The sequence below is a fragment of the Atractosteus spatula genome, chromosome 27 (genome assembly GCF_055471065.1).
Source record: "Atractosteus spatula isolate fAtrSpa1 chromosome 27, fAtrSpa1.hap1, whole genome shotgun sequence".
NCBI classification, from domain to species: domain Eukaryota; kingdom Metazoa; phylum Chordata; class Actinopteri; order Semionotiformes; family Lepisosteidae; genus Atractosteus; species Atractosteus spatula.
In genome coordinates, this window is record NC_142732.1 from 6,157,396 (window position 1) to 6,180,061 (window position 22,666).

The 22,666-nt window shown below is 38.5% G+C and overlaps 1 protein-coding gene across 6 annotated transcripts in view; it reads left to right on the forward strand.

Annotated features, from left to right (window-relative positions):
• Positions 1-3,121: 3,121 nt before the first annotated feature.
• The window catches only part of elna (elastin a), a 68,327-nt gene continuing 48,782 nt past the window's right edge, over positions 3,122-22,666 (forward strand). For 5 of the 6 annotated variants that reach the window (XM_088906794.1, XM_088906798.1, XM_088906795.1 and 2 more), the window contains exons 1-5: positions 3,122-3,560; positions 18,399-18,437; positions 18,954-18,995; positions 19,417-19,482; positions 20,106-20,135. In XM_088906794.1, the coding sequence (XP_088762920.1) occupies positions 3,485-3,560; positions 18,399-18,437; positions 18,954-18,995; positions 19,417-19,482; positions 20,106-20,135 (253 nt within the window). In that variant the 5' untranslated portion in view covers positions 3,122-3,484. The remainder of the gene's footprint in view (positions 3,561-18,398; positions 18,438-18,953; positions 18,996-19,416; positions 19,483-20,105; positions 20,136-22,666) is intronic. The other variant, XM_088906799.1, reaches the window with a different exon arrangement.

The following is a 22,666-nucleotide window of genomic DNA, read 5'->3' on the forward strand; positions in this document are numbered from 1 at the left end:
ATGTTCTTATTGGAGATTGCACTTTACTTAGAGACAAATATTCACAAAATTAAAACAGGGTGTTTAGCCTAAACTGGGAACTGGGAAATTGTGATATGAGAAATGTTTAAAAGAAGGTTCAGTGAATAACTATGAGTAGCCGTTAGACATTCACTTTCATTTTCTCACCTGGCTTTGTATTTATGAAATCAAAACAGAAGCACAAATTCAGTCCCCAGTGCAAAAGGAGAACTGGGGATTCAGGAGTCATAGTTGATAGGAGTGCAGGTAGAGGATCACCGTTTTTTTTCTTGTAGTGGGGAGCACCAGAAGAAAATTACTAAATTGCAACACTGCCACAAACAAGAATAGACTGAATCAGAGTATCAGAGTATTCTGATCCAACGAAGATTCAGATTCCCTCCTGATTTACCAATCATGGCCTCCTAATAATCCCCATCTATAAACTGGCTTCATCTCTCTGTTCTCCTCCCCACTGGTGTGTGGGGAACGGACTGGCGCACTATGGCTGCCATCGTATCATCCAGGTGGGGCTACACTGGTATCGGTGGAGGGGATCCCTCGTTACCTGTAAAGCACTTTGAGAGGAGTGTCCAGAAAAACGCTACATAAGTGTAAGGAAGTATTCTTCTTCCTATTCTTCTTTTAAAGAAAGCAAAATAGATTGGAATAAGACTCCAAGAGAGAATACCATTAATAATTAATTTTCCTATACTGAAAGAACATGGGGTATTTTTAGCTATAAAGGTCAGCTGCAATTCCAAGGAAAACTGTCTGAAGGCCAGGCAAATTATTATTCTTTGAAGGAGTCAATATTGTTTCTGGATGTGGGTCGTGCAACTAAAGGGACTGTCATCGTCCATGCCCTAGAACATTGTCTACAAACATGTTTCTATTTTACCCACATTTCAGTCTGTGTACTAAAAAGGCATTTTATATATTTCCACCATTTGTTTTTTTGTGTTATATGTTCTATTTATTTTGTGTGAAAAATCCGTTTGATTTCTGAATTTCTGAAATCCTTGTAATCAATTGGAATACTTTGGGCAAGATCCTATAATGGGGCATGTTTCCTTGTGCCTAGTGACAAATAACATTGATTACTCTCATTTTAAAATAGTCCCTTTACACATTCTGTAAGTCTTGACTAGTATATTAAGAGCGGGTAAATATTGTCTTCAATAAGATTGTTCTGTGCTGTTAAAATGTCTTCACTTCAGGTTATAGGTTTGTTGTACTTTAGGTAGCTGTCACAAAACTGTGGTCCCATTGGGTAAATATCTATCTACTGTATGAACAGTACATGGTACATCTTATATACACAAGGCAAAGAATTCCAGCTCCTCCGATATTCCTACAAAGGAAAATAAAAATTAAATAAGAGCGAGCCAACTCAACATTATAAAGTTATTTCTAACTCATTTTTGAAGGAATCATATATCAGCAACAAAGAAACTTTAGGAAACCAGGAGTGCCTTGGATGGGACCTAAGCAGCAGTGTAAAGTTAATGAAGTATGTCAAAGCTGTGAAGAAGACAGCTTAACATGGACTTTTAATTATATCCACATCCCTAAAACAATCCCAGTACAGAGGGCTTCCAAAAGGAGTATCTGGAACTTGTCTGTTTCCTCCTTCTTTCAACTGTCACCATCAAAAAGAGTCCTGCACATCTGACTGGAGCCCCAGAATGGCTCTTCTCTCCTTCCCTGCACTGGTGCAGGGTCCAAGCATCAAACCGAACGTGATGAACAACTGGTGATTCCAAATGGAGTGTATGAAAAAATAAATAATTGGCAATTGTAAAAAGAAGACAGAAAAAAGCACTTCAGGGGACCACAATAGTGTGGCAAATTATTGTCACCTTGATGACACTGTATTGAGGCCATTCAAGAGGTGCACATTTCAAACACAGCTGGGCATTTTTAATTCTGAACAAGGGCTGTGACCCTTGCAAATTGCCTGTATGACAGGTGGCATGTCTATTTGGCTAAGGTCTTATCGCAAGGCCATGCTTCATCATCATAATGAATAATTCTGAAACAACATTTTGTTTTATAACGTTTTCCCCTGTCCTTTGCGCTAAATTTTAATTCCAAACATGAGTAGAATGTCGCTAAAAATAATAACAGCTGAGCTTGGGGTCTTTTTCATCATGTCAGAGATTGCTCTCTGGAGGGCTAGTGGGAACCCACAGAAATCCCTGAAGTATCCATCAGGCGTCTGTGAAAATATCTGTGGAACGTGCTCGCAGCTGATTGAAAGCCCTGGGAATTTGTCAAAGCCACTGTGGTGAAGCTGAAAACCATGGGATACACTGATTGTTATCAAGCGTTACTCTGAGTCCCGTCCCCTGCTAAAAACAATATTCACCCATCGCACTGCAATGTGCCACTGCCATGTGCCTTTGGGTCACTATAGTTCGACAGCAATGTTCAGCCCATGTCTTTTTACTGCTGAAGATGACAGCTCAAGAATTCCACAGAGTTTCCAGTTCTCTTCTGCTCTACAGTACAGTGAACTTTGAACTACAGTATACTGTATAGCCAAAGGTGGCAAGACCTGCATCAAGCCTGAGATCTGGCAGCTGTATCTTTGCATTCATATGCTAAGTAGTCTAAGGCATTTTTTTAAGGCATCATTGAGCCTTTGATAGAAAATGATCAGGAAGATTTGAAGGATGCAAGATGCGTTCCTGTGCACTTTGAACACTTCATGAAGCTCTGTTCTTTATTGAAAAACGACACTGTAATTTTAGCCTGAACCTTTTTGTCAGGGTTGGTTCTTTTTGCTGTAATTTGCCATGCCAGGACTTTTATTTCTCTGCCTTTTTTTGTTGATGTCAAACCAAGGTTATGCCTTCAGCGTGTAATCTGCCGAGAGCGCGTGAACACGAAAACGTCTGTATTTTAAATTAAATTAAGCGCACTGCCTCCCAGGGAGGGTGGTGGTTGGTCAAAGTCTGGTTGTCAAGTCTTTAGTCTCTTGAAGTCCACATGACTACATTCTGGGTAATGCATTGTGTTTCAAACATACTGCAATTCTGTTGGCTAAAATAGGAAGGCAGACTGGAAAAGAAAAAAAATGTAATTGCCTTATCTGGCTTGTTTAGTTTCCCTTTTCTTTTACTTAAAAAAAATAAGCCCTCTCAGAATCCATGCAAGTATCTGGCAGACGGCAAAGTTCCTTTTGGATGGGGAGGGGGAGTGGAAGGGGGGTGGGAATGAGAGGGGGGGGGCTCTTTCACTCTTCTTGGCAGTGAGCTCCGAGCTTTTGGCAGGAGTGACCAGAATAAAAACAGCAACACCAGACATAGGGGGAAAAAAGTGAAATGATCCATTGAACTACGAGTCTTTGCCCTTTCTTAATTACGTAGTGTCCAGTATCTTTTCTGTGGGTTTTTTTTTCAAGACCGGGTAAGTGGTAATTAGCTTGCCGGGGATAAAACCAGCAGATTGAGAGAGGTCTCGGGCATTTTGGAGCGAGATGGCTAGCAGGAAGATTGTATCACTCCTTCAAGGATTCCTCCTCTTCGCTCTGCATCAACCCTCACTTCAAGGAGGTAGGTGAACATTTGTAATTCTATACCCCACGGCAATCAGTAACAGCTTCTCGACAGCGCACTTGTCTTAAGGTAGAGCATCTTCACCCTGCAGTGTTATACAGCATGCCAGTGCTCTTCTGATTTATCTGATTTATTTTGTGATTGCCAGTTTCAAAATCTTTCACATGTCGCCGCTGAAACCTCATTGCAGTGTTATTCTGAGATTCAGGAGCAGCGCACGCAGAAGCTAAATTCTGCTGCTTTGCTGATGCACCCCCTTTCAGTTAATAATGTTTAATCTTTGCTGAGGGTTCCTTGTTCCCACTAGATTCACAAATGAGATCAAAGAGGCTCCTTTCGCAGTTTGCTTTGCAAAAACATTTAACGTTGTTCTCACTGACGTTCTCTTGCTTTCCAACTGAACTGTCATTGCTTTACTATATCCTGATCATTCTGCACTGTAATTTTAAACTGGAATTTATTTTCATACAAATTAAATATGAATGTGTAAATGTCATATTTTTGCACAATTGAAAACAGGTTTTGTCTTCAGTTTCTTTCTAATTTGAAGAGTATGTTGTTGATTAATATAAGATGTTTTTGGTTTTAGGAATAAACATTCTCCTTTGAAAGTAAACTTATATGTTGCTTGTTATTTTGTGCATGTAGTAGATACAGACTTGTTTCTGTAATGTATAATTGTTAATTACAAAATTATAACATGGGAAAAAGTGTACCAATAAGCATACATGTATATACTGTAAAGGAACAAGTAATAGGTTTATTCCATGCTGAAAAAAAGAAGAAAGAGAACACAACGTTTCGGCCGTGGAGCCTTCTTCAGGTGACACCTGAAGAAGGCTCCACGGCCGAAACGTTGTGTTCTCTTTCTTCTTTTTTTCAGCATGGAATAAACCTATTACTTGTTCCTTTGCAGCCTACGCATGCTGACGCAGCTACCCACCTGAATGTATATACTGTACATAGTTCCAGATATAGATCCATTTTCTTAGACGTATTGATTTACGTATAGCATCTAGTATAATAGTGTTCACAGAATGTTCACATCTTCCAATTTTTGGAAAAAGACAGATTAAAGTAAAATTATATTTTAGGAAAACATTCACATACAAGATCTAGAAGAGCATGTGTTGTATATAGAATTATGTATAAAGCAAATGTCAGTTTTTTCAGAAGTATGTATGTAAACTATCCTGAGTTACATAGCAGATGTACAGTACTTTGGTTTATAATGACAAAGTCCTATTATAATGATCAACATTATGGTAATCTTGAATTTCTCAATAAGAAGTAACAGGAAAGGATGCTATATTGTATTTACAGCCCAAATGTAGAGGGCTTTTAGGGAAATGCTTTCTGAAGAAATTAAGTTAGAGCAAGCCATTATAAATGTTAGTTGCCATGCTGAGTTCTTTCTGAAATGTAAATCTCCTTTGGCTCTACTATAAAGGCAAAAGGCTGAGAAAGAATAGTTTGGAAAGTTTCAAAGAATTACAGATCAGTTGTTCATTGTATCTGTAACTAATTTGTTGCAGTTAAAAAATGTTTAATCTGATATTCTGTCAGTGGATGAATACAGTCAAAGAAAAATAGTTTGTCCAGCTACCATATTTATGGTCAGACTGATCTATATTCACATTTTCAGGTGTCTTTAACTTTCCGGTATAGGAAAACACCTTTGGTGTATAAGACCATCTTTAAGACACTTTCTCCCATACAGAATGCCCTCTGTTTTTTCAAACAGAAAAGAAAATACAGTTATACCCAAAAGGAAAGAATAGCTACTGTAGATTTCTTTGCTGTCAGTTGTTTATACCTACAATTTCCCTTTGTTAGATTTCCACTTTCAAAGATGTTATAGTTACAGTACAAATCAACAGGACTTTTATGATAGTGGACATGTAGCATGGTTTCAAATGCTTTCCCTTAACTAGTTCCTTCCTACTACTGGAGGGAGTTTTGCAGGTTTACATTTTACTGTTTGCATAGTTAATGTTCTAAGAACAAGTTGCACTCGGTTTATTGGAAGTCAGTTGGTGGTTTTTGCTTTGGATACTTTTTGTTGTTTTTTAAGCTTATATTCCATGTCTCGTCCTTTGTTTTAGCTGAACCCAACCCAGAGGCTCACACAGTACACCGTTTTTTATTAGTATGTACTCTATTAAGAAACACAGACACTTTACTGCAACAGCTCAGTGGAGGTATCTATATCAAGTAATGTTTTTACTTTGAAAAAGAAATCAACCACATTCAATTGCATAACATTTTCAAAAGAATAAAATAGTTATTTGGCATTGCATACTTGGTTGGACCGGCCAAGTGAGGTGTAAAGATAATGTCCATCTTTCTATTTGACCAGAGATATTGAAGGATTCTTGAATTTGGCAGTTTTGAGTTGGCAGACTTGGTTGAGAGACAGTCTAACTTATGTACAATAAAACAGTCAGGGACATAATACTAATAATGCAAAAAGAATTAGTTGCGATCACTTAATTAACTTTATCTCTGTATGGCCTATTCTCACTGCCTTGGCACCCAGCATGCTCTGGCTCATTATTAGGCTGTATATCATTTTCAGCAGAGCTGCTTCCAGAGGCTGATCACTCATTTCGGAACAAAAAGGCATTCAAAATGGATTACGCCAAGTAGAAAATGAAAAATGTGAAGTTTAGGCGGGTTTCTCTCACCTGGTTGGAACTGGCAAACTATGTAGTAGAGTTGCTTTTGTGTTTCTGAGTTGCTGGAAAGCCTGTAAGTGGTCTATTACTTGTTATGGTTTAGCTGTAATTGCGCGGCTCACACTGGGTTGGATTCAAGCGTCCTTCAGTGAGGCAAATAAAAATTCACTAGGAATGACAACACCCACAATTAAAGAGTCATGAAAGGATCATGGAGCGAAATTTTGGTTTAACCCGCTTGGCTGGGGGCTGACCTCCCAGCCATAAGACAAGGAGGCCAGGACCCTCAAGCAGGACGACCAAGGGGTAGCAGCAGAGGGGGAGATGGGGTGGAGGTGGGATGCAAGAGATGTGCAAAAGAGAGAGATAGGGATCTCGTAGATATTTATAGTGTTTTGGGAGAGGAAAGGATGTCAGGAGCGATTGCTAATTACTGACAGCTGAGTCTGATTGAACTTGGTTGTTGTCATACCTCCCGAACTATATAAACTCCATTTTGTGGCGAGCTTATCCAGGGGTAGGGAAGACAGTTAGCGCAGAAGTAGTGAAAAACACAGCTAGGCATCCACTGCTGGAGGGTGCATCTAGTCAAATTACCCATAATGACTTTCAGGTGGACAGTGGCTTTTCCAGGTATTTCGCATTATTCTTTACTTCTGGGCAAGCATAAGTGAGTCTGAAATTAGTAATGCGGTGATTGCAGAGGTCTGGAGACCTGACATGGGGTTGCAACAGTGTTTACCACCAACAAAGAAAATACTGCAAAGAAAGCGTGCTGCGCCTATCTTTCTCTCACCTTTCCTTCTTCCTCTTTGTCCCCTTTTCCCCCTTTTGGATTTGAGTCACAGAGTTCTTCAGACCTAATTGGGATCCATGTAATGCTGGTTCTGGCAAGCAGTGTTCAGAGTGATTTATTTACTGACTTTGAATAATTTCTCCTGCAACCTTGCCTCCTGTTAGATATCTGTTTCACAGCTGTTTGTGTCCTGGCATTTTCCTGATTGTGTCAAGCAGATTTAGAGAGGAATTATGGCAGCCATACATTCTAGTCTGCCTGCATAACCAAGGACTATTTTGTCCTTTTATAGTAGCAGGAGTGTTTCATTTAAAATATCTTAGTTTTTGCAGCTGCTATGGACTTATTGTAGAATTTGAATGTCCTCACAGAACAGAAAAAAGGGTATTGAATCTTTCATACTTTACAGACAGGCTATAAACTGACATACAGGTATTTCAAATGACAAATCATGTTAAACAAGGCTTTTCCACAAGGTTGGGATTATGTGTCCTTAAGAGAGAGACTGGAAGATTTGATCTGGTCTATCAGAATTAATCTTATTTTTAAGGAGTAAGCAGTTATTTCACCCTACATTTGATGTACGCCTGCTTTCTGGACAGTATGGTGTACACTGAATGGATCCAGAAAGGTAAATCAGTGGTAAAGGGTGACAGTAGAAAGATGCAGACAAAAGCCTCTATTGTTTGGCCAAATAAAGTTACTGGAATGTCTTAAGATACTGCAGAATGTCAGTGGTGCACAATGTTTTACTTTGATCTCAGACAGAAGAAATATTCCAGCGATGCCATTCATCTTCATCTTCACATTTCACAAGTTCCAAAATCATCTCCATGTGCTCTTGTATGGCAGAGAGATAACTGCAGATGCACAACACAGCTGGTCTTAGACACTCAGAGATATAGCCAATTGCTATCAAGCCACATCATCACTATACTGTATGTGCCTATATTGTGCTTCATTTGGGTGTATTTATGAGTCCCTGAAATGAACCTGAAATGCTGTTTACTGATTTGTTCCATTACATGCTTTAGAAGGGGGGTACCTCACTCAGATGCTTTGGAAGTAGACAGACGATATAGTATGTAATTTATCTCCATATGTCATTCACTCAACATTTCAATGCAGATGTTTTGTATTCAGCGTTGCACAAACAAATGATGTCTGCCAAGTTCATAAAGACAAGAACTGGGGCAGGGGAGAATAAATATAATCAGAATCATCTGATAAATTCCTGCAAAGCTAGCTGCGTGTGGTTTGCTTCAGTCAACATTTGATGAATTTCAACAAAGATGAAACATTAAAATCGCTTTGCAAATCGTGCTGTTTAAAAATTGTTCCCTGGTAGCATTAACTGTCTGATGAAACCTGAATAAATTGATCCTTGAAATAGTTTTAGATGGCATGTATTGTATCTGTTCCAATATCAAGCCAAAATAATATTACTTAGAATTGGAAAAGGGATTCCAATTTCTACTATTTCATTTTTTGTGGTTGTTTTTGTTCCTGTGATCTTTGCTGGTCAAATACAGTAGTACTTATGTCTAATACCTGTAAATCAAGACACAGTCCAAACTGGAGCCACACCATTTCACGGTTGTTTACATGGAGTACTGACAACAACAGCAACTTACAGTTCACAAGCAGAAATCCGATGAGATTTTTTCAGATCTAGAATTCAGATTTATTTTTGGTCATGTACCCACCTGAACTGAACACTCCAATTGTGTTTTTCACACTTCTCGGGATCACAGCGACAATCCCCTCAACCTGTGAATAGGAGGGGGGTGGAGGGGTGGGGGGGATGCTTGTGGAAAGTGTAGTCAGACTCATCTGACCCGCCCACTCTTGAACCAATCATCTGTTAACATGTCACAGGCAGCACCGCCCTACATGAGAAGTTTAGCACTGATTGGAGGAGATGTGTGTCCCTCACCTGCTACACTATGACCCCGGAAGCACCTGGGAGGCCACAGAGGCCATTGTGTCCTAGGAGCTGAGAGAGTCTTGGTCCCAATAGGATAATGGCATGACTCAGGCTTGAACCCACAATTCTTGGAGCGTAGAGTACAATGAGCTCAACCTGTCTGCTGAGCCATTTGGCAACCCCCAAATAAATTACACTTTATTTAATGAACCCTAATTTCTGCTTGGTATATTTTAGGGCTCAAAGTTACAATTTAGCGGCATGTCAGTTTATAATTAATGACTCCTGTGTTATGAAGTTTTCCGTCTGCTGCCTCAAGACTTTAGAAATGTTATACACCATTATTTACCCTGTCAGTGATATTTTGTTACCTAATCTGGTGTGAATCAGCCTAGATCATCAATTTTGATAAATAGTGACTCTGACAATAAGTTTTGGGTTTGTTATGTCTGTGCAGAACATTTTCTTGTGCCAGACAGTGATACTTAGCTTTATTTTAGATCTTGTTCTGTCACTGAACTGTTGATTTCAGAAATGTTTAAACTCCTTTCAAGCACATCAACATAAGAGTTTTCTTTATCTTTCCAGATGATTCGTAACAGCTGCTGGCAAGGTTGAGCTTCATTCTGAGATCAAACAGTTTATAAACTGAACTTCTTTTTTTAGGAGTTTATAAAATGGGCTAGGAGAGAAGACACCTGTCTTATTGATATTAAGAACCAACTATTTGGGCTGGGATTTGGGATCAATACTCACACACTTAAATTAATATATACGTAGTGTACCTTTAATATCAACCAGACAGTGCTTGACTGTTCAGTTTTCATCTGGATTGCAGTAGGCTGGCATTGACACTTGAAATGTCTGTATGGAAACAACATGAATAGACTTTGAGAATTAACCTGCACCAAAAACACCCAAGGTGATGCTATAGCCTTTCTTCCCTAATCCATTGCTTTAACCACCTAGACATCAGTACAGCATAAATGTCCAGATATATAACTCTGTAGTATTCTATGGAGCAATTTAGTGTACTATCCTCCCAAAAAGGAAAACCAGTAGCCAGTGAAGCTACCCTGAAGTAACCTGTTATTTAAAGTAACCTATTGTTAGGAGGGAGTCTTCTAGGTGAACTTTCATAGAGACTGTGTTAACTTCTATAAATTAGGCGGTTCTTACTGATATTTTGGAATTTTACATTCACACATCCCTTCTTACAAACTGTGTTTCTCCAGTGGGGTTTTGTTATCCTTAGTACCACATAGATCAAGCTCAGTCTACGTCTTCTCTTGACAGGTCTTTGGAAAGCTAGACCTGCAGAGACTCGCGCACTGCAGACCCGTTGAGCTTCAGCTCAGCTCTCGTGCTGCAAAGACTTCCATATAGTTGGCAGATCAGCTGAAAAGAAAGTTTATTTGAAATTCATTGCTCAGCCTCATTAGAAATGAGATACCTATTAGCAGATTTGTCATTTTAATCTGAAGCATCTCTGGCGTCCTAGGCTGGAAGTCAGAAGTGAGAAATGATTTGTTCACAACCATAAACTGCCAATTATGCAGTATGCCTTAGCACCTCTGCTGTATGTACATTGTGCAAGAGCCATAAGTTACTTTCTGTACAATACCAACTAAATATTTGGAAATGCATGAAATTCCTTCATTCAATGAGTACGTTTAAAATAAATGTAGCAAGTCTCGTGCTATGACTTCCTTTTAGTCACATGCCCATCTGACCTTTTTATGTTCGTGGCATTTTAAAAATTCCCTAAGCTCCTTATTTATTCATTAGAATGTACTTCTTTGGTCTGTGGTCTAGGAGTAGCTAGATGCCAAAAATGAATCTATTTAATTGGCCAGTATAACTGCAGGCTGAGTATGCCAAAGATTATCTCTCTCAATGGGCTTTTAGTTCCACCAAATCTGAAAAGCACCTGACACAAGAGTAACTGTGGAGAGCCAGAATGTTGTTGTTTTTTATTTCTTTTGACTTGAAATTAGAAATCATATAGGACAGGTCCTTAATTTCAGGAAATGTGGTGGATTTCTTGGCACTGGTTCGTAGCACCTCCAGCTCTCTCAAAATGTGTCCAGGGAAGATTACAGCACCATTGAGTCCAATTGATCAGCATTGCTGTAAAACCTTAAGAGCTATGGAGAAAAGCTTTTCAAACTTTCAGTTTTAATCATCACACTGTAGTTCCCTTAGACTTGCAACACCCATGATATGCTACTAAAACCAGAATTTTTAATCATTTATTTTACACAGAACACATTGATCTACTTACGTTCAAAATGATGTTTTCAAAGTTTCAGGAAAAGAGGAAACAGCGAAGTTGAAAATGATCCCAAGCGAATATTAAGACACTTAAATAGTTTAAGATATATATCTTCGAAAGCAGTATTTCTGTGCAGTAATGATATAAACTAATCACATACTGTAAATGAAACTAATAATATTACATTATATGAACAGTTAAAGGACATACTATATGTATTTGTTAAAATTCAGGAACATATTGGATTACTTTACATCTGTATAAAGTACATGAGTTGTGCATCTTAATTATATTATGTATTTTAGGGCCTACTTCCTTTATTTAGCACATTCTTTGTTTAAAAATTGTATCATTGTAGATAGATCGTGCAGCTTACATTTTATAGTAATATATTAACAGTAGTACTAATAAGTATAAAAACTGTAGTAATTTTAAGGTTTCGGGCCACAGCTGTTGGTAAGAAAGCCAGATACAGTACGAGCCATGCCATGAAAATAGATGGGAATATACTTTCATATAATTCCATCTGTATGAATCCCATTACTGTTTCCTGCTGGTACCATACTGCAAATTCATCTGTAGAGTCTCTGGACTGTTAAAACTCCTGTTAAAAGGAATTTATTATAATTATATAATTATAATGCTCTTCCTATTAGGCAAATTCAAAATGTAGCAGGTGTCAGTTTATGGAATCCATTTCCACCATTTTTAGCAGCTAAACTTAGGTATAACAATTCTAACAGTAGTTTCAAGGAAATGTTTAGGAGATTTTCCACAATGAAATAACAACAATTACTTTCTCTTATTATTGTTTGTGTCGGGAGCATGGAACAGATGAGTTGTACTTGTCAAAATAATTAACCTGTAACCTGTAATGTGTGTGTATGTTTACAAAGCCTTCCTGTTGTGGGAATGTGGATCGGATTCTTTGCTTTTCTTTTTATTCAAGATATTCAAGTTCCCTTTTACAAACACTGCATTCCTTCTGCCAAGACCTTCAGCAGAGTAAGATAAATGCTGCTCAGATGAGAGCAGAATTCAAACTCCATCGTTCTTTTTTAACCAGGGGTGGCTCTGTCTCGTGTTTATTTGACTTGGCATACTTGACATTCAGGTTTTCTGTGCCGCAGATGTTGTTTGGTGGATCCAACAGGGTTGGGAGTGCTGGGAAGGGTTGTTCGAGTTGTGGCCATCCACCACCTTGTGCTAATGCTGTAAAATACAGCTCCATGTATCACCTTTGCTCACAGTGCAAAGGTGGAACACAGGGGATCCATGAAGGGTCACATCCTTCTCTTTTCTCCACACGTGAGCTCTGGTGAATGAAGCTTAACAATGCAAACACTGGATATGACAGACTGCCCATGCTGGCTGTTTAAACGTGGTGCTTGCAAGGTAAGAAATGAACCATAAGTATGGTCTTCATTCCTTTTGGAAAAAAACGCACCTGCTGGATTCAAATAAAAGCTTTAAAAACCAGCTGGCATCAGAAACCAGCATGCTGAGAAACCTTTTGAGTTTCTCGGTTTTACCAAAGCGGCACACAATTCACCTAACAGCCCTCTGGAAAGATATGTGAAGTCTTTTGTGAGAAGGTGTTGAATTCCTCACTCTGAAAGTGACACTCCATTAGATTCACATGTACATGTTCCAGCGAGTCATTAGTAAAGGCCTGTTTAGAAACTTGCCAGCAAAGGTGAGTAGCACTGACATAACTACTGTTTAAAACTACAAGGAAAATCTTAGTGAAATGACATGAGGTTGTATTCAGTGTTGATGTGGACAAGAACAGTTCATCATGGTTCAGATTCTGAGGAGAGAAACCTGCCACATTATGACTGCAGCTTGCAACTTCATGAGTGTGCTCTCAGTGTGTTTGGGTTTGGCTTTTTTCTGTTATTGCTTTGTTTAGACTGGAGGGATTGAGTGAAAACAAAAATGACTGGATGCTTTATTCTCTTGTATGAATACTGTTAATCTTTCAATGTGACTTTCCCTGAGAAAAAAAAACAAAACAGTTCGAAGTTTGAATCGTGAGTGGCCAATATTTTGTTACTACCAACAACAAAATAACTTGAGAGTAAAATAAGAAATGGCTTCGTTAAAGAAGAAGAACTGGCCAGTATTTAATGCCAGTTTCACTGACCAATAAAAAAAGTTGGAATATAAAAGGAATATAAAGGTTTATAAACGAGCTTGCGGGTCAAATAACTTGTGAGTTGAAACTGCCCCTCGTTCAGAAAATTAGATTACAAAAGACCTCAACAAGGATGGAAATAGTGACTAACAGCCTCCTTTACCTTCTCTCTGACATTGAAAAGTCTTCCTCAAAACAGTTTAAGGCAAGTTGTTTGATTTGGGTAACATCCAATGCATCAGTGTAATATCAGATAGTTTTAAATGGTTAGTTTCCAGAAGAATTCTTCCACACAGTGATATAACCTTCTGGTATGGAGCTAAGGGAATCTGATAATTTCACGGGGTTGGGGGGTTACCTAAGAATTCTGCTTGATTGCTGTGGTTGGGGACCAGTGCCTGGAACTCAATGTACAAGAGCAGATGAAAGAAGGATTTGGGATTGATATGGTCATTAGATGAGCAATTATGGTGCGTCTCAAGAACAGAGTTAAGCACCACGACCTTATGTGCTTCCCTGAAGTGACCCCATTGCTCACAGTAGTTGGCTGTCCTTCAAATCCAGTGTTGCAATCCAGTGTGAACATGAGTTAACACAAGACACAAGCAGAGAACGGTCTCACGATGTGACTATTGATTGACTATTGGCCATGGACTACTACGTGATTGCGGTCCATATTTTGTTACCCCCTTGTCTCGAAATGAAGCACTCTGGATACAGATTGTAAACAGGCTGAAGCTGAGAAATGGAACGAATCTGTTCCTGCAGGAAAACAAATAATAAGCAAAGGCTCCAAATTAAAGACTGTAGCTTCTGAGCTAAGAAGATTAAAATGAAATAATGCAATAAACATAATCCATAAAAATATTTTTCCTTCCTAAAAATAACAAATGCTTATTGTGTCCTTGTACATTGTGCACCATTATGCGGTATTAACTTACGCCACATAATGTACTGCTAAGATATAAAGGTGCATTTATTAATACTACAAAGGAACAAGTAATAGGTTTATTCCATGCTGAAAAGAGAAGAAAGAAAACAACAGCCCACAGCCGAAATGTTGAGTTTTCTCTCTTCTCTTTTCAGCATGGAATAAACCTTTACTTGTTCCTTTGCAGCCTACGCATGCTGACGCAGCTACCCATCTGAACTACTTTATTAATACTATACCTTTCTTTAAATGGTATACCTTGGAGGTAGTGGCTGAGAGGAGAATGGTGTCCAAACTAGAGGCCATCATGGACAACTTCTCCCATCCCCTCTATGACAGGCTTGTAGAAATGAAGAGCACGTTCAGCAATAGACTGATTCATCCACGGTGCGACAGGGAGCGCTACAGGAGGACATTCTTGCCGTCTGCCATAAGACTGTACAACGCATCCACCTTGCGTCTGGGCAGAGGCAACATCGACAGTGACCTGTTTCTGGACTGAACGCATCTACACATCTACTGCTACATCTGTTCTCTTTCTTTTCTTTTCCCGTTTACAACCGTTTTTTGTGCAATACATGCCAGGGACCCGTGCAATAGATTTATATTTATATCTATATCTATATTTACATCTATATTTATATTCTTATGTGTGATACGATTTTTCTGCGTACTGTTCTGTTCTAGTTTGTTCTTTGTGTGTCCGGACTGTGAGTAACTCTTTTAGTGCACCCCTCACTGTACTGATTGTATTGTATGTATTGTACTATTATTATTATTGTATCATTCGTTACACTGTGGCAGTGTTGTCTGTGTAAAGCTGCTGTTGCACTGCAATTTCCCTCACGGGATCAATAAAGTATCTATCTATCTATCTAAATGCTGCATTTTTTCTGATTGTATCCTTACTGTGAGATATCACTTTAAAGTTAGAGAGAACAGTTTGGCACTGAATAAACTGGGGAAAAGCATGTTTGTGAAAAGCCCTCTCATACAGGAGACAGGAAATCATTGCTTTGATTCTGAGCTGAGCCACTAACTTACTGTACAGTATGAACCAGAGCCACCGTACCACCCTGTGCCCGCTTCTGCAGCTGCAGCGCTGGCAACATACATCGTCTTAGTTTGCTGCTGGGAGGGGTGCAGTCAGACAGGAGCTTCTCGATCTGATTATGTCGATTTACGGGTTTTTCGGTGCTTGTTTCGGCCTTGGAGCTGCTCTCCTTTCTCGTCTTATCCATTTCTCTGTGCAGCTGTGGAGTTTGTTTTTTCGCACCTGTCGTGCTGTAGTGCTGTCTACATTTAGAACAAGACCAGACTTGAAGAACTGGTCACAAAACTGCAGTGAGTAGTTAGAATTCAACTAGTTTTGAACATTAAAGCACTCATGAAGTTTTAGTCAAATTCTAACACTACAAAAATTTAAGCAAAATGATATTTAACATGCGTATGGTAAATAGTGCATAGAGTTGTGTTAATACTGTATACTGTAGTAACTTTCCACTTTATTAATACGGTCACTCTGGGGTCTTTCATTTTTTGACTGCTAAAGATTTAACAGGATATCATCAACACAACCTATAAAGAAGATATTTATTGCTAAAGGATTCATTATGTTCTTTGGTATCTTTCAAACATAATTTTTTAACACTACACCTGTGATATATGGCGTTACAGCATTTGAAAAATGTGCTAATTAAGGTAGTGCATCATGCTTTTCTTAAACCTATTGATTAAAGAATATCAAAGTAAACAGAGTACAAATGTGTACTTCAGATTTAGCAGAGCAATACGTTGTCATTTTATATCAAATTTAAAATGGCAGCAGGTTATAGTTAAAGCCAGAAAACTACATTTGACAAGCCTTAACAAGAGAAAAAATATTTAAAGAGAACAGACATTCAAAATTGGCCATTGTTAAATATTGAAATGTTCTTTTTTTTGTCTTATGTTCTGTTTGGGGAAAAAAATGTAAACAGAGAATGTCATAACAATGTATGACAGGCTGCATTTCTGGGTCCTGAGATATGCGTGTGTTTCAGACATTTCACATGGCAGACAATCCAGGATTTAATACTGCAGAGGCACGAGGCATGGAACTTAATATCACACAAGCCACACTCCACTTCCTATCATTATTTTGATTAAAACCAGCTCAAAACATTCTTGTTCAAGATCTGTTAGAGTACTGGGGTCATTTGCTATTGAAACACCAGCTCACTACACTCCTAATACACCTCTTCCAAAGGACTCTGTTTTAGCTCGTTTTACACATTCGTGGAATAATATTTTTACACAATTGCACTCCAAAACCGTTAGAGAATTCTTGGTTTTATAATTCAGACACATTACTCCAACTGGTCGCCTGCAGGGAAGTCTTAAAAAATAGCAATTGTAGTATAAAAAAGTGCCACCTCTCTCCTAGAGAAACTAGTTACACTAGTTAGTGTGAAGTTACACTCAGTGCACTTGCTCGGCCATCGTTTAATCGCAAATTATCTAATTCCTAAGGTCACACAAATGGAGAGTCTCTTGAGTTATCTCTTGATATCCAATCCCCATGTGTAGCTGACAGTGTGTTGGGGATGGGTTTCCTTTCCAATTATATTCCAGATTTCTTTACTGCAGTTGTTTCACAGCAAGCAGGTCACAGGTCTATTGAATACAGTTCAGAACTTATTGAATACACTGAAGCAAAGTATATCGGAAGAGCTTCGGATTTGCTAGCCCCTGTTCTATATTGTTACTTTCAATTGTGTTTTGCATGCAAGCTCACTACCTTCTTCTCTTGCACTGCACACAGTATTGTTTCATTGCCATGTTTGTCTATGCAATTGAAGGACGTTTTTGACAGTCTGTTGCTTCATGCAAAATATACACCACTGTCATCTCTCAGTTTTAGGCTCTTGTTACAACCTCTAGCTCATTATCTTTGAGTGTCTTTTGCAACACAGTTATGAAGCTCTCCAACACCTTGCTGATGCATGACAAGAGTCTCAGTGTTGTGCATGGAGACATTTGGCAGAATGCTGAACTAGGGATTAGTAACAAAATGTCTTGGTTTCAGTGCAATTCTGCCTCTCTGTGGAACACCCAGAGGACTCAAGCACTCTGGTAGCTTAAAATTCAATGAAAAAGCAATTGATATGAATGCTGTAGTTCTGTAGTCTTGGAGTTGACTGCTGTATCCAACCTAAATGCCGGTAGAAAGAAGAAATGCATTTACACCCCTTGCAGTATTAATGCACAATATATTTGCTTATTAGCACACTTGGGCACTTGACATGTGGTTTAGATTAAATGGCCACACAACACATGTAGAGCCCATTTCCAACATCATAAAGGTTCGTGATGTGTAGTGGTCATGCGGGTAATAAAATCTCTTTAACATTATTTGATCCATTTGCTCACACACCCCTGGAGAGTAATGAGCAGCTATAGAATGACTAAAGTAGAGAGCATTCTTTTCCCCAGAATTTGTTAAATCTAAAACAAGTCTAATTTTGCATATTCTAGCTGAGCTGTGCTAAATGTGTTCTCTTGACAAAGTCTAAGGAGGGAAACAAACTCAGATTATTATGATTTGTTGGTATTTATGTATTTATTTGCTTCTGTTTGTGATTATAACTTCCCTAAACCATACAGTATATATATTCAGGTGCTGCTTGGCCCCTCAAAATATACAGTACAGTATACTGTATATATTCATTTTCTAATTGTAATGTTATTACTATAACCCTGCTACAGTACATTCTTGTAATGATTTGTATTAAAGATTATGTTACTTAGCCTCATTCAAGTAAAATGTTACCAGTAAATCATTATAGATCTACTTATTTTTCTACATAACATACAAATGGTTGCATAATAAGATATTATTTAGTTTGCATCTTCAGTACACATTTCCACAATTGTTGCGTTTTGCAAGAAAACAAATGATGAACACAGCATGTATCCAATATTTTCATTCCGATTTCAAAACATTTTCTCAAATCATACAATAGGCATCTCTTTTAAGCTGATAAATATAATCTCTCAGTTGTAACTTATTAATTCAATAACAGTGAAGTGAATGTTCTGCTATATTTCAGGTGTCTACTTACCAGCTGGAGTTGGTGGCCTATATCCAGGTAAGATCTTCATTGATGAATGAGACTAAAAATGATCATCATAACTCCTTCATACGCACTACGCATTACTATTTATAACATCACAAACATTAATGCAACCGACAGTACAGGCACATGATTATTTGTTACTTAGAATCTGGGTATTTTCAGGTGTGTGTTTCGTGTGTTTTATATAAACAATCGTGTATGTTTTCAAACTTGCCATGTAAGCCAATCTTTCTATTCGATGAATTTGTCAAGCAGTTGGGCATAAAAGGGCTTTTATATCTCTTTGTTTACAAAGAGTCTCCTTGAAATCAAAACAAATAATAAAAACATGACATACGATGCTTGAATTCATAGCGAAACATTTCAGGGTTCATCTTCTTGGATTTTGTTAACTCCTAAGGAGGAAGATTTTGCTCTCCACAAGGCTGGGATTAATTCCATATTTGAGAAAATACCTTTTCTAACAATTGGGCTGTCAGTGATGCTGTTGATTTTGAATGGCTGACAATCTTCCGGTCTTTCTTACAGGAGCTGGGGGAGTACCAGGATATAAACCTGGAAAACCAGCAGGTGACTACATTTTCTTTTATTTCTGTTTCTTATTGTTATATATATATTTTTTATATATATCTTTATGTCTCTTTATATATATACTGCATATATTTAACTGTTTTATATTAAAACCTTTCAATCTGTTTTTAGTTTTGTTTTAAGAAAATGATACAGTACATGCACAGGGTCCTCTGAAAAAAATGCATTTGTTGTTTATATCTGTCCTTTTCATAGGGGTGATTTATTTTAGAAAGATACCTGTCAACTACTCCTCATAAAAAATATTTTCTCAATCAGATACGAAAGAATGGAGTGATTCATGAGAGGGTTTTATTCAGTTGTTTTTCAAATAAGCAATCGATTCTTAGCTTTAAATGTAATAAAAATATTAATTTGAATCACCAGCAACGATGTTAAATGATTTGATTTTTGACTGCAGCTCCCTTTGGGGCGGCTGGTCTGGGAGGAACTGGCCTGGGCCCTGCAGGAGTTGGGACTGGTGTCGGTGAGTTTTTCAGCTAACTCACTTTTAATATTTACTTATATTATTCACAGTTTTTTTTTAATATAAGAGCATAAGAAAGGTTACAAATGAAAGCTGTCCCTTCCACTTATTTTGCTCATTTGGTTGCTAATAGATTAACGATCCAAGACTTCCACCAGTAATTTTTTTAAAAGGTGGTACAGAATGAGCTTCAACCAAAGCACTGGGGAGTTGTTCCTAGACTCCTGTGATCCCCTCTGTTTACCAACATCTGTTCAGTCTTCTGCCTGTAATACTCTGATTCTGAAGTCTTCTGAGATGACTTGATCAAAGCTTTTCAGGACTGGGAACTTATGAATCCTGCATCCCTATAAATCTGTTTACTTGTTTCTCCAACCACCCCAAGCAGAAAACAAACTTTAAAGGTGTTATATAGTCTTGTCACTCTTATCTGTTTCAGGCAATTTAACAAAGTGTTCCAACACCACTTAAGAGCTGAATGATAGCGGCTCTCTACAGAACAAGAACCTGAAATACAAATCTATAAAATAAGTCTAAATGAATCTGCAAAAGCATGTTGCTTTTATTCAAAGTATCATTAACTTGAAGTGTTGTATTTAATTTTGTTTGTTTTTTTGCTACAGGAGCTGTCGGCAAACCACCAAAGCCAGGAGGTAAGCTGTGCTCTCTTCAGTCTCACTGTACTGGCAGTTTTACAAGAGTGAGACTTTCTATTGCCTTCCTCCACTGATTAAGACACAGTATATAAAATTAAGAATCAGACAAAAACACTCAGGCTCGGCAGTTTTGGTTGCAAAATGATAATTGCACCCATGGTGTAGATGTAGATTTCTTTTTCCATATTTTATTTAAAATGTAAATCACCCAATTAGGGCCAGGATGATATCAAAGCTTTAACTTATCTCCTAGTCACAAATTCAGAACACATATTTACTGGCAGGTTTCTGCTGGGCAGAAGAGAGCTTCTGGCAAGCAAAAAGACCAGCGCTAAGGTTGTATTTTTGCGGTTGGTGAATTTGGTCAAAGTTTTGATGAAATACAGGCTTCAAACAGCCTTGGGATTCCATAGAATTCATGCATATGCCAGTAGCCTCAGATCTGTACACAAATTAAAGTTTCTGCAACCCTGCTAAAACGTCAAACACAAAACTAGGCACCTCAGCGATTAGTAATTCACAGCTGGTCCATGCGACATCAGTGCCTGAAGGCAACTTGTGGGCTTGGATAGAGCTAAAATTAGTCAAGTGCAAGGTCTGAAGACTTGGGGAGCCCTGGTTTAGGGGCAACATGTTCACTGCCAGATGAGCATGTTTAGCCTGCTGTACTGTAAGCCATCTGCATTTAGAGTACATAGCTGTGTCAGCTTTCAAGGGTACCTAATGACTGAACCTTTTTGTCTTTAGCTCTTCTAATCAAGGGGGGCTGATTTTCTTGTTGCTGGGCACAAAGGGTTTGGCTCAGAGCCACAACATCCTGTTTGGGCGTGCAGGAAAGCAAAGAGTAGGGGGACATGATCATTTTCTTCCAGCACCCTTATCTAAGTGATGATTGCATAAGTGTGAACCTACTTCCAACGCTGTCTGAACAATGCTCCTGCTCTCCTGATTAGTGTTATTCTAACTTTGGCTCTACAATAACTGGAAACCTCAGCAAACCAATTTGTCGCAGGTTTCACACCGATACTGTACTGTAAATATTGTTTTATTTCTATTCTATGCTATACAGTTTCAGCACATTAAAACAGTTTTGCCATTATGTAATTTCCTAAACCCAGATTTGATCAGAACTAGTATTACAGTATGTGTTTGGAGAGATAAGGAATGAAATAAAGGCAGCTGCTCTAGATAAGATATGGAGCTGCTTAAAGCAAGCCCTTCTAAGAACTTTATTATTATTATTATTATTATTATTATTTTATTATTGTTTTAATCAGTCACTGAGTTTAAAAAAGCAACTTAAAATATGTAGACAAGACCAGAAAAATTCAAATGTTTAATCTGCGTTGATTTTGGCCAGGTTTCATAAACTGCAATTTGATTCTAGAAAGTGATGCCCGATTCTCTAACCACTGCATTTTGCTGTCTGCTTTTATGGAAGAAATTCTATGAATTATTTGTCAGGAACTAAACAGTAATGTCTGACAGTTTCCAATCAACAAAGGCTTTGTGGTTCCTACAAGACAATGGAGACTATTCTACACCCTCCTGCCTCAATCATTTTCTTTAGTGTTTCCCCACAAAAGAAAACAACCTTTGGCATCTCAGAGGACTGTAAGAAAATACATGTGGGAATCCATCTTTTGGTGCATTTTCCATTTTGTGGCTCAGGTACTGTAAGCCTAAAATGTAACAGCATTTCTCAGAACTTCCATTTTGGAAAAAGATGAGCTATATTGAATTTCGAGTAATTGTAATAGAACTTATACATTACTTCCTCGCCAGAACCTTATTCCAACTGTACTGGAGTGGACATTGTAGCAGAGCAGTTCCAGACAGGGTAGAAGAAAGGGGTCTTATTTACGGTATGCTCCCCACGCCATAGACAGTTGGCAAACCAAAATGAATCTACAGCACATGCATGCCTCTGGAATCGGACCCAGGATCCCTGAGTTGTGAGGCTGCCATCATGGTTCCCAGCCTCACACATGTGAGTCTCGGGATCTTTTTGAGAAAAGATACAGCATTTACAGTATGTACTGTAAGTTGGTGGGAGGGCGTGGGGTGTCGGTGGATTTTACGGTTGTAAAAGAACGCTCAAGTGTCAAGAGTTTGCATTGACCAATTGAGAATTACTGAAGGTTTGCTGCGAAACAGAATTAATAAAACCAAGCACAAGTGTCTAAACCAAATCAATGGGTAAAAGGGGGGAGCCCAGCTTGAGCATGTGCATTTAATTCATCTCTGTTTATGCCATCAGCACCATTACCCATCCCTACCAAGCAAGCCACACTTTGGCTTGCAACCATGAAAGTGATACCAATCCTTCACAGCCTTGCATCGCAGGCCTTGAAACGGCTGTGTGTCTGCACGTACACTCGCAGATGAAGTTAGGTGCTCATTAGAAACAGCTGGGATGGCTCAACAAACCAAGAATATGCCATACTACCCGTGAAGTGCTTTCCGGCAGTGTGATGCCTTGTTGAAATAAAGATGACACAAGTCAGAACTGCCAGATGCTCATGATA